We start from the raw sequence: 12041 nt of genomic DNA, 5'->3' as shown, positions 1-12041 counted from the left end.
ATGACCCCTCTGAAATCCTGGGTGTTTACCAGGATTCTTCCTTCACGGTGTGCCTTGAACATTAACTTTGGTCTTCCTAGTCCTTTGAGATTGCCAAAACTCTGCTCAGTGCTGGGTACAAATCAACAAATGCCTTGAAGGGAAAAGCAGAGGTGAATATCAAGCTCATATTTTCTTGTCGATAACAGCTTTTCAAGCTGTGGTTATGTTGATAGGTGTCCAGTGCTTTCAAACAAATTTGTAAATATCTACTTTAGCTCTTGGAGTTGTACTGTGTGAGCAGGGACAGTTGTTTTGGTAACAGTTGGTCTATCATTGTTGGAGAAGGAGTAGCCAAGTTCATACTCTTAGTCACTGCTGTATGCTGCCTCTTAGACATTTCAAGAGAAGACCCAGTCCTTCAAGAATTTATAATTTGGGGCACCTGGGTGGCTCATTTGGTTAAGCTGCTGTCTTTGGCTCAGGTCATGATCCAAGGGTCTTGTGATCGAGTCCCACATTGGGCTCCTTACTCAACAGAGAGCCTGCTTCTCCCTCTGCCTGCTGCTCCCCCTGCTTGTGTTTGCTCTCCTCCCCCTCTCAATGTCAAATAAATAAATAAAATCTTTCTAAAAATTAAAAAAAAAAGAATTTTAATCTTGTTTGGAGAAAAAGTTATAGAGAGAACCCTTTTCTATTGGTAGGATGTTATAATAGGGTTATACCCTCAATTAAGTTAAAAGGATTTGGAAACTCTTTGAGATCATGGGCCATGCTTAGTTAATTTTTACGCCCCAAGTAAATGTTTGATAAAGTTTGTTGAATTGAATAGACATGGATACAATACTCTAGGAGTTTAGAATAGACTTAAAGGATTGTGTGAGCTACACACCTGCACCTGGGCAGGTCGGCTAGATCATAAAGGGAGAATTATAAAGCTTGAGCTGATCGAGGGAAGAAGAAATTAAGTTGGAGGAGAAAACAGAGGCTCAGTCTAATGATAAAGCTGGCAGGCATATGAGGCCATGAGGATACCAGCCTACTGAAGCAAAGGTTTTTTTTTGCAAGTAAATACTGGATGGATGAAGTGGAGTCATGTGGTGTGAAATGGTGAATACCAGATTGTGGGATGTTGCTTTTCTTCTACGGTCAAAAGGGTTTTCAGACTGCTTCCATGGAATGTTCATAGAAGTTAAGCCAAAAGAAGAAATAAATAAAGAAGACTCTGAGGTTTGGAAACATTGGTTTAAGAGATTCGTTTACTGGAAGATTTCTTTGAACTTGGAAAGTATGCATTGTGAATTTCCAAAATTGTTCAACTCAGCACACTTTTGCTCATAAAGGAAGAGCACTTCTTGGAACATATTTTGGGAAATTAGGCTCTGTGGGCATTGATGAAACACTGGCTGGGATGTTAGGAGAGTATTGAAGGCCTATGAAAGCTGGGGCTGTTTTGGCATTGTTCAGATGCTTGCTCTGAGAAGAACATGTTGTCAATGTATTTTCTCGATATATATCAGCTGAGTGAATTATTGGCTTCAGCAGATGAGGGGAAAATGAGATCAGATGAAGTCAGTTTTTAGCAAGAATAATCTGATAATCAAGTATAGAATCGACTACAGGGAAAGAGGCTAGAAGCTGAAACTCTTTTTAAAAAAGAAGCTATTAACATTGTACAGACCCAAGTTTTTCTCTTGGACCGTGGTGACATCCTTGAAAAGGGAAACTGAAATGAGTCACTGATATTTTTGTAAAGAGACATGACAGGTTTGATGATAGGTTAGTTGCAGGAGGAGGTAAGCTCTCCAGGTACTCAAAGAGTTAGTGTGGCTCCGAGGGTGATGGAGTCACTGGAGAGCAGAAGGAATCTCTCTGTTGTGTCTTCTTTCCATAACCTCATGATCTGACGGGTGGGGCCATCCAGGAAGGAGGCAATCCATGGAATTTTACTTATGTTTGAGAACGTTCTGTCTAGAAAAATATGACAAGTTTTGAAACAGGAAAGCTAGTGGCAGGAGAGAGTTTGAAGGAAAGATACAGAAAAGAAACCCTTATTTTTAGAAATCACACTGAGTTTGACTGAAAGCAAGTGTGTGGTGCAGGGATTCTAACTTAGCCCACGAGGTCGCTTTCCTGCCAGCTCAATAGTTCTATAACTATGGAAAAGTATGTTAATTAAAACTTTTTAAATTTACGGTAAGGAAGTTTGGGTAATTATTTTGAACTACTTCTTTTCCAAAAGAAAACAGAATGTTCAAGGACTATCAACAAGAGGGCCTTGGGTTTGGGAAATGACTAGGTTATGAGATTGGAAATGTATGTTCTGTCTAGTCTAGACATACTGAAGGTCAAAACGTTAGGTGAACCCAGCCTGCCACCATCACCCTCTCTTTCTGATCGAACCTAGCAAGTCCCAAAGGGGCTGACTTCTAATAGCTCAGAAGAGGGAATAGTCTTCCGACCCATGGACTTAGATTGAAATCCTAGGGGTATTAAGTTGCTTCTGACTTTTTAGTCCATTTTTACAGAAAGTAGGAACAGTAATTATCTCACAGGAAGATTAAATAAATAAATAAATAACTTCTACTATAGGCATTATGCATGTAAGTGTACATGAATAAATGCATCCTTTGTTATAGTCTCTTAAACGACCTTCGACCAGCCAGATTTTCTCTCCGTCTAAAAAAATCATTTATCCATTACTATTACTAATATTATTAACTGTGTTAACCTAGAGATCTTGAGAGAGGCTGCATTTGTGATGATGACAGCCAGGAGTGATAAAACTGATATAATGTCAATTACCGAAAAGTATTCAAAATATTTTTAAAGGTTTTATATGTGAAGTATGGTAGTTATCAGGGTCTGTGTGGGCGAGGCCAGAAGAAAATTTGTCCCTCCCGGAAAAGTGGTAAGTACCTAGGTGGTAATATTAGAAATCTAAATAAAGTAAATCTAAGCAACAAAACATGGTTTTCATCAATGTCATTTTTCATCTCTTTCCCATTACGCCAGTGAGAAGAAGCTCATTACAGATGCCCTTAATAAAAACCAGTTTCTAAAGAGACTGGATCCTCAGCAGATCAAAGACATGGTGGAGTGCATGTACGGGAGGAACTACCAGCAAGGCAGTTACATTATTAAGCAAGGAGAACCAGGAAACCACATCTTTGTGCTAGCAGGTGGGTTTCACGGGTTTTTCCAGGTATCATACAATAAATACTTTGCCTACTGTCTTATGATTTTTTACAAACATTTATCAAAGTGCAAAACCAGTTGCTCTGTGTATACACAACATCACAGATCTGAGTTCTTGAAATAGTAACAAGGTCGATCTAATCATTCTGGTGATGGTGATGTTTACTGAATGCTTTTTCTATGTCAGGCCGCTGTTGAGCGTTACTAGAGGGATCTCCTGTCACCGTCCCACCAACTCTGTTAGGCACGTGCTGTTATCTCCGTATTCCGAACGTGGACTCGGAGCAGAGAAGTTCAGTGACTTCAGAAAGGCCACGGAGCTCCCTCGTGGTGGAGGTGGAGTGCAGACGTAGGCAGTCTGGCTTGAGCCGGTACCCTCAGTCACAGTGCCACTTACTCGGCTACAAAAAGGCGCTTCTATTCAAAATATTGCTGCTTATGTGGACAGTTTTAGCTTGTTGCAGCAGGATAAGGAAAACAGTGTTTTTCGTGGTTCTGTGAAGTACTTTGGTTATATATGAATGACTTTAAAAGATAATTTAGGTACATGTAAGTGCACATGACTCAAATGGAATGCCTGAAAATTAACACTGGTGTTTTAAGAACCATTTAAATTGTTTTCTACATATATCCTATAGGAACATGTTTACATGCTGGATAGATTTTAAAAATCAGATAAGCAAAGGATTTCTTAAATGCATATCAAATGCATGCCTTATATGGTACTTAAAGTTATTTTAGATACAAAAGCAAGACATGATCTGAACAGGGTATACGCTTATTGAACACCTTATCAAATTCTGAATCACCCACTTTTTGAGTTTTAGGGAGGAAGTTAAAGCAGCTTAACCAAATGGAGTGTAAACTGAGTTTTCCTGTGGCCTTTTATTTTCTACTGCTAGTTCCTGGCAATCTAAGAATACTTTTATGATCCTTGTTTCCTTAGGGCCTTAGGGATGGGGCAGAAGTTGCCTATCCAAACTAGTTAATAAGCATGTAATATTCTAGTTATAACCGTATGAAAGATTGTTTTCATATACTTTGATTCTTCAGACACTCTAGTTCCATAAATATTGGTGTTTATTTGCTGTAAACATCTTTGTAGACACCCTTAAAATTATACAGTGATTCTCAAGTAATTATTCTACCCAGGAAGTGAAATATGGTCTGAATTTAGCTAGCCTCCAAGTTTTTAGGGACAGAGATCCGGAGCAATTTCCCCCTCTTTCAGCTTTTCCCTTGGCCATTTCACTTCTACGTTAGCAACACCAGAAATTCTGACAAGAAGAGATAGATCATTAACTCAGCAAATTTTCATGGAACATACTAGGAAAGGATGAGAAGCTCATGTCAGCCCATCAGGTTCCTTGCCAGTGACTCCAGTGAAAGGCGAGAGCAGAGAAGAGTTAGGCCAGAAACTGGTTTCAACACAGTCATAGATACCAGGGCTAGAGCACACAGAACAATGAAAATTGGGCCGTTTCTTATTTGAATTGATTACAGTATTATCTCGGGACTGACTTGCCTGATGTCATTGAGCAAATTAATTCAAAATCTCCCCTTTATAACATACAGCATGAATAGTCCATAGTAAAAGCATATTTGGCTTAAACTTTTGATATTCCATATAATTCTTCAGTATTGCTCAAGTACCATGAGTCATCATCAATTAAAAAAAAAAAAAACTTGAAATGCATGACAATCCATGATATCAACTCAACGGTACCACTAAGTGCTTTCAATGGAGTAGAATTTAGTTGTAATGAGAAATTATTAAATTTTGTATCATGTCTGTAAGATTTGGAGCCCAAACAGAGTGTATTTTTTACTACAATTTAAGTTCTATCAGAGCAAGTATCTTCTGGGTTTTGTCCACACTGTCTCGAAGGCTGTTGGACCAACTCCTGGTCCAACACAGGTACTCAAATCCGATTTGGTGAATGGCTGGCTGGAGAGAGGTGACCCAGAGCGGCTTGGTGGTGAACTAGGAGAAGGAAAGAGTAATTCTCCAAGGGAAAGAGAACGACCCCACCATCTTTCTTCCTTTAAGAATGTAGGTCTTTCTAGCACATGACTGTTTGTTAGGCAAGGTTATCTTCACACTTGTTCAAAGGGAAAGGAGAGAATCACCAGGCAAAGGAATTGTGAGGAGTTTGCTGTCTTCCCCTTGCCTCGGCGGTTGCCCAGATCAAGTAGTGTCAGACCCTGTCTCATGTTTATAAGACAAAACTTTTTTTAAGAGCTATTTTAGGTTTGCAACAAATTTGAGAGGGAGATACAGAGATTTTCCGCCCTCCTCTCTCCCCACACATGCATAGCTTACACCATTATCGACATCGCTGACCAGAATGGTGCTTTTTTTTTTTTTTTTTAACCAAGGATGAACCTATATTGATACATCATCAGAGTCATCTTAGAGTTTGCTCTTGGTGTTGCGCCTTCTGTGGATTTAGGCAAATGTCTAGTGACATGGAACCTAACATTATAATTCCATGCAGAGCATTTCTCACTGCCCTAAAAATTCTCTGCTCTCCACCTGTTCATCTCAGCCAACGCCATGCCTGGCCACCACTAACCTCTCTATTTTTCTGCATCATTTCCCTTTTCCAGAATATCATATTGCTGGAATCATGACTCTGTAGCCCTTTCGGATTCACTTCTTTCACGTAGTTGTGTGCACTTAAGTTTCCTCCTGGTCTTTTCCTGGCTTGATAGCTCCTTTCATTTTAAGCACTGAGTAATATCCCACTGTCGGGATGGACCACAGTTTGTTCATCCGTTGAAGGACATCTCGGCCATTTCTCAGTGCTGGCAGTTACAAATAAAGCTGCTATAAACATCCGTGTTCAGGTCTTTACGTGGACCTGAGTTTTGAACTCCTTTGGGTGAATACTAAAGAGGGCACCTGCTGCATTGTACGGCAAACTCTTATGTTTAATATCGTAAGGCATTACCACACTGTCTTCCAGAGTGACTGTCCCATGTTGTGTCTCCATCAGCAGTGGAGGAGCATGCCTCTTGCTCCACATCTGCACTAACATTTGGTGTCCTCACCAAATTTGGTGTTCCAGATTTTTGTCATTCTACCGGGTGTGTGGTAGCATTTTACTGTTGTTTTAATTTGCATTTCTCTGATGACATAGGATGTGGAGCATCATTTCATATGTTGATTTGCCATCTGTATCTCTTCCTTTGAGAATGTCTGTTAAACTCTTTGGCCCATTTTCAAATGAGATTGCTTGTTTTCTTTTTGTTGAGTTGTAAGAACTCTTTGTATATTTTGCAAAACATTCTTTTATCAGATGTGTCTTTTGCAAAAATATTTTCTCCCAGTCTGTGGCTTGTCTTCTAATTCCCCTGATGCTGTTTTTTTCAAGCATTTTTCTTATCAACTTCCATTTATTAATTCATTCAATGATTGAGGGGAAGACCACAGTGGACGCAAGGTGACGTTCCTTGCCCAGGGTCACACAGCCGATGATCGGCCAGTGCTGGACGGTCAGACTCCAGGGCCGGTGCACTGCTCAGGGAGGACAAGCTAGTCCTTCTGTTATTGCGAGCAGCTCCGCTGTGTTTTCAAGACATACAGACATACAGGGATTGTTGTGTTTCTTGCACAAGAGAAATAGTTTTATGTGCCACGTTTTCATGGGGTAGAAAGTATTTCAAATACAACACTTGCCATCCACTGCTTCAGAGAAAGAACTTTGTAACAATGATAATAATATTAACAGCAGCAAACACTAATACAGCATTTAGTATGTGTTAGCCTTTATTCTAAGTTCCCCACCTCTATTACCATATTTAATTCTCACAACCACTGTGTGAAGTCAGTACTAGTTCTAGTACTCCCATTACCGGCAAAAAACCTGAGACAAAGTAGATAACTCTTTCTTTCAGGGTGATCAGCTAACATGGCCAAGTTGCTATCAGTCTACACTCTCCACCACAATATTGTAACGAGAATCATAAGATATCTTGCTGGTGTGCTTTGTGTACTTTCAGATGGTCTTACTTCTGCAATTATGGAATCCAGATGGGTTTTGATCATTTGTGTTTTTCTTTAATTCTGACTGACAGAGGGCCGACTAGAGGTGTTCCAAGGGGAGAAATTTCTATCATCCATCCCTATGTGGACCACGTTTGGGGAACTAGCCATTTTATACAACTGTACAAGAACTGCCTCCGTGAAAGGTAACGGGATAAAATGTTGTATTTTTGAATCATTACCCAATGCTTATGACAATCTGAGTCACTATGGCCTGCTGAGTATTTTTGTCTTTCATGGTGCCTCACGTGCTCTTATTAATAGAAATGAGTGCTTACAGCATTTATATTGAAAGCACTCATCTAAACAATTCAAATTAAGAGAACCTTTCCATCAGGTGCCTGCATATAAAATATGAAAATAGCTTCATATTATTGAATTATTCCAATATTTGCTTTAATTGACACTTCACTTTTTTTTTTAACTGTGTAAACATCTGCCTTTGGTTCATCCAGAATATTTGCCTTTCATTCTCCATGATGTTCTGATCATAATATAAACCAGAAAAATTAATGAAACTAAGGAAAATATATAAATATCAAAAGGGATGAGAATTAATTGGTGAGAGTTTCATGAGTGACTTCTGGGATTAATTTAAGCGTTCCTGTTTTTATTGATTTCATTCATGGTAATCTTGGGCAGAGTTAATTAGGTGTGTTTCTCAGTATTTAGGACTGGCGGGGGCATCTCAGAATTGCTGCAGGATTTGATAACAATGCAGATTCTGGGACTTTACTCCAAACCTCAGTCAAGATCTTTGGCAATGGAGCCTGGGCATCTGTATTTTTAACAAGAATGCCAAGATAAACCTAAGTTGCTCCAAAGTTTGGGAAACCAAAGCTTTGGGTCTTGATTTTTTTTATAGGCTCTCATTACTTCTTAAAAAAAAAAAAGTGCAAATATAATTTAATCTAGATCTCTTAGAGCTGCAACTTCTGCTCTTCTTCCTTTTTAGATTTTATTCTTGCTTTCCATGTCTTTCCTATAAAAAAATTGTCTCAAAAACTGTCTTGCATAATCTCTATGAAAATGATTTGTATGCACTTTATACAAAAGTAACCATAGAGATCCTTAAAATATATTGGCTCTCATTAGCTACAATGTCTGAACAACATAAAAAGATATAAAAACATACTCATACACTGAGAGATCTTAAACTTCCAATTATCGACTTGTGAATTCTTTGCTCTCTGATCTAGCTACAAGCTGGCTGGTTTTCTCTTGTATCGCAGCATAAATCTGAACTACATCCTGATGATGTAGTATGTAATTAGGAATTGCAAACCAATTTTGATGTCATCCTAAGCAAAACATAATTAGAGAGGAAATCTTTGCTACTCACTTCCAAATCATGGTTCATTTCAAAGCCAAAGATGATTTTATGAAATTGCCCACGATTTATGTCACTGCTTCCTTCCATTTGCATGTTAAATAATGCATTTTCCAAGAAATATCATCTTATGAGAATACATGAAAAATGTATTGATTAACATTATGGAGTGTTTTCTTAATGTGGGACTAAACAATATTTTATTATTTTCTTGATTTCTCGAAAGCTATTACCAACGTTAAAACATGGGCACTAGATCGAGAGGTGTTCCAGAACATAATGAGAAGGACGGCTCAAGCTAGAGACGAACAGTACAGAACCTTCCTTAGGAGGTAAGAACGACGCACGGGCGCAAAGAGCAGAAGGTGAGGGCCTTATTGTGGACATGTAGGTTTTACCACAATGATCATTTTACCGTAGCCTTTCTCATTCAAGCATTTTCTACATGACTAAACCACTGGAGCAAAAGTATTCCCTTGCAGTAAATGCCACTAGGTAAAAACATTATATTGAATCCCAGTTGGCCCTGCACGCTGATTTTTTCCTTTCACTGAATTTGCCCTTGTGTTGTCAGGGTTGTCGTACACGATGTAAAAGAATGGGCAAAAAATTCCAGAATATTCACCCCGGTTGCTCAGTTGACTTTGAAACACATTCTATAATTTGGAAGTGGATAGCAAAAGACAGTTTTCCTAGTAATGCCTTGGTTAAAATAATATTAAAATTAACGTATTTTACTGTCTTTAATTGCTTTCCCGGAGACATGTTTTCTCGTTTGTATAACCACCCCGTCTTCCGAATTATTATTATTTGTAGCAAATTAACTTGCCAGAAATGTTACTATATTTGTCATAATGACACAGTTCCTTGGAACATATTTTGTGAGCTATTCTGTAACCCCCCCCCCAAAACTCAGATGCATTAATTCATAGAGAAGCAAATACGTATCTCACTGTAAAAGCCAGTTATGACTATAAACAGATATTTTTTGGAGAATATAAATTCTTTATTTAAACCATTTCCATGTTTCTTTGTGGGAGATTTGACAGTCTCTACAGCTGTAGTACACACTGTGTTACCTATGATAAGTGATGGTGATAATAATTATAATAATAATAATTGTGAGCTCTTTTTAATTACAGTGATTTTATCTTGCATAACTAGCCTGCAAAGCCAATGACTTTAGAGCTGGCGTAGTGCCTAGTATATAGTAAGAACTCAATAAATAGTGAATAAATGCATTGCTAATCAATGGGACATTGTAGGTGTGAAGGGTTTTCCTATAGAACTGTGCTGATCTATCCTCCACAGTTCACACTGCCTCCTGGCCAAGAGCTTCAGCAGCAGTAAGCAGGCACCTTCCTGAATTGCCAGCCAACATCCCGGCTGACGCGTAGTGGGGTCTGCCCGAGTACAGGTGACCTAAAAATCCAACAACTGAGCAACTCAGGTCAGCACTAAAAGCGAATGAACTACAGTCACGCAAGGGCCAAGAAGGGGTAAATAAATCAGCCAGGGCTTGTGAACTGCCTTTGAGCACGTGAGATAAAGCTTGAGCCACTAGGTACTCATGTCGTTCCCTGGAGTCTAGAGTCTTCTGTCTAGTGGAAGGAGCTCAGAGAATGTACTAGCACATAAACCTTTCCCCTTCTTTCTTCCTTCCGTTCCCGTGTTCATGCTCATTCGTCACATCCTTATTACCAGGCCCTAAACACTGGCTCAGTGGAGACCCAGGTAGACCTGATCTCTTTCTTTATAGAAGGAAAACAGACTAGAGATTTTTCCTCAGACCAGTCTCCTCACTAATCCCCAAGGGTAGCAGGTTTACAGGAGAGAATTTTCACCCACATGAGAGACCCCAGCCTGGAGCAGAGGCAGAACGTTCACCACGAGCGTGTGTCAGCCAGTGAAGAGTCCGGTTACTCTTTCTTTACCTTTTCATTCATAGGAGGGAGATTAGAGAAAGATGTTTCACTTGGTTTCATGACACACAGTGAGCTCCTTTTCCATCTACATGTCCTTACTATGAAGTGTGTAATATATGTGTAAAGGGTGTACAGTACTTATGTAAGTTATGAAACACACAAAATGAGCGTTACCGAGCTCCTCCCTGTCCAGACCAAGACCTGGGACATTGACAGCTTCGTTGGTGGCTCTCACGTGCTCCCCACTCACCTCCCGGCCTCCATCTGCCTCTGCGTGGGAGCGGTCTGCATTCGGAAGCTTAGTCCTCATTCCTTGGTTTTCTTTATTACTTTGCCTATAGCTTGATTTAACCCATTTTTGAACTTTTTTTTTTTTAAAAAAAAGGTCTTACTTTTGTGACTCGTTTTTTTTTAATATTTTATTTTTTATAAACATATATTTTTATCCCCAGGGGTACAGGTCTGTGAATCACCAGGTTTACACACTTCACAGCACTCACCAAAGCACATACCCTCCCCAATGTCCATAATCCCACCCCCTTCTCCCAAACCCCCTCCCCCCAGCAACCCTCAGTTTGTTTTGTGAGATTAAGAGTCACTTATGGTTTGTCTCCCTCCCAATCCCATCTTGTTTCATTGATTCTTCTCCTACCCACTTAAGCCCCCATGTTGCATCACCACTTCCTCATATCAGGGAGATCATAAATAGAACTGCCCTATGACCCAGCAATTGCACTATTGGGTATTTACCCTAAAGTGACTCAATTTTTTATTCAGTATTTTTTTCTACATCACCCGGTGAGTTCAGCCTTTCCTCCTGTGGTAGTGTGCGGTTACCTGACTCTACCGCAGTGTGGTCAGCTCTTGTCCCGTGGGGGCGCGCTCTAGTGTTTTCCAACGACAAAGGATTCTGTACACTCGTATCTCCATCTGCTGACGGTGTGCCTCTCTGTGCGCACATGCAAGGGTCAGTCTAGGGCGAGCTCTCTTTTCAAAAATAGATCCAATCATGCAGTTTTGGAGTAGCATCATTTTTTTCCCGAGAGATGTCAAATTTTAGATGGTATGAAAGAATTTATCTTATATCAACAGTCCTGAGTAAAAGTGGGTAAGGTAAGGTAGAAGAGAAATTTCTTTAACAGGATAATTTAACCATTTGACTGGTTAATCATACTGTGTGGAATTTCTGATTTTTTAAAAGATTTTATTAATTTGAGAGAGCATGAACATAACTAGGGGTGAGAACAGAGAGAGAGGGAGAAGCAGATTCCCCACTGAGGAGGAAGCCTGGCGATGACTTAGGGCTCAACGCAAGGACCCTGGGATCATGACCTGAGCTGAAGCCACCCAGGCATCCCTGATATATTTTTTTTCTCAAATAATAATTTCCAGTATCCTACTTCATTCTCTGTATATCATTATTACTTGTAAAATGTTCCAATTCATTGTTCCTGGCTACCATTAATTTTAAAAGACAGTACAGTATGACTAATCATCAAAGGTCATTTCCATGTTAATTCCTGCATTCCCCTCTGGATTCAGCCTTTACTTAATTACAAGG

The 12041-nt window shown here is 39.6% G+C and overlaps 1 protein-coding gene across 3 annotated transcripts in view; it reads left to right on the top strand.

The window, feature by feature from the left end:
• PRKG2 (protein kinase cGMP-dependent 2) overlaps positions 1 to 12041 on the top strand; it is a 95242-nt gene that overhangs the window by 28946 nt on the left and 54255 nt on the right. For all 3 annotated transcript variants that reach the window (XM_045074666.1, XM_045074637.1, XM_045074624.1), the window contains exons 3-5: positions 2995 to 3161; positions 7258 to 7371; positions 8782 to 8887. In XM_045074666.1, coding sequence (XP_044930601.1) covers positions 2995 to 3161; positions 7258 to 7371; positions 8782 to 8887 — 387 coding nt within the window. The remainder of the gene's footprint in view (positions 1 to 2994; positions 3162 to 7257; positions 7372 to 8781; positions 8888 to 12041) is intronic.

The sequence above is a fragment of the Mustela putorius genome, unplaced genomic scaffold, assembly GCF_011764305.1.
Source record: "Mustela putorius furo isolate JIRA1106 unplaced genomic scaffold, ASM1176430v1.1 tig00000040_pilon_pilon_pilon, whole genome shotgun sequence".
NCBI classification, from domain to species: domain Eukaryota; kingdom Metazoa; phylum Chordata; class Mammalia; order Carnivora; family Mustelidae; genus Mustela; species Mustela putorius.
Note: the sequence above shows the minus strand (reverse complement) of the source record. Positions and strands in the feature narration are given on the sequence as shown.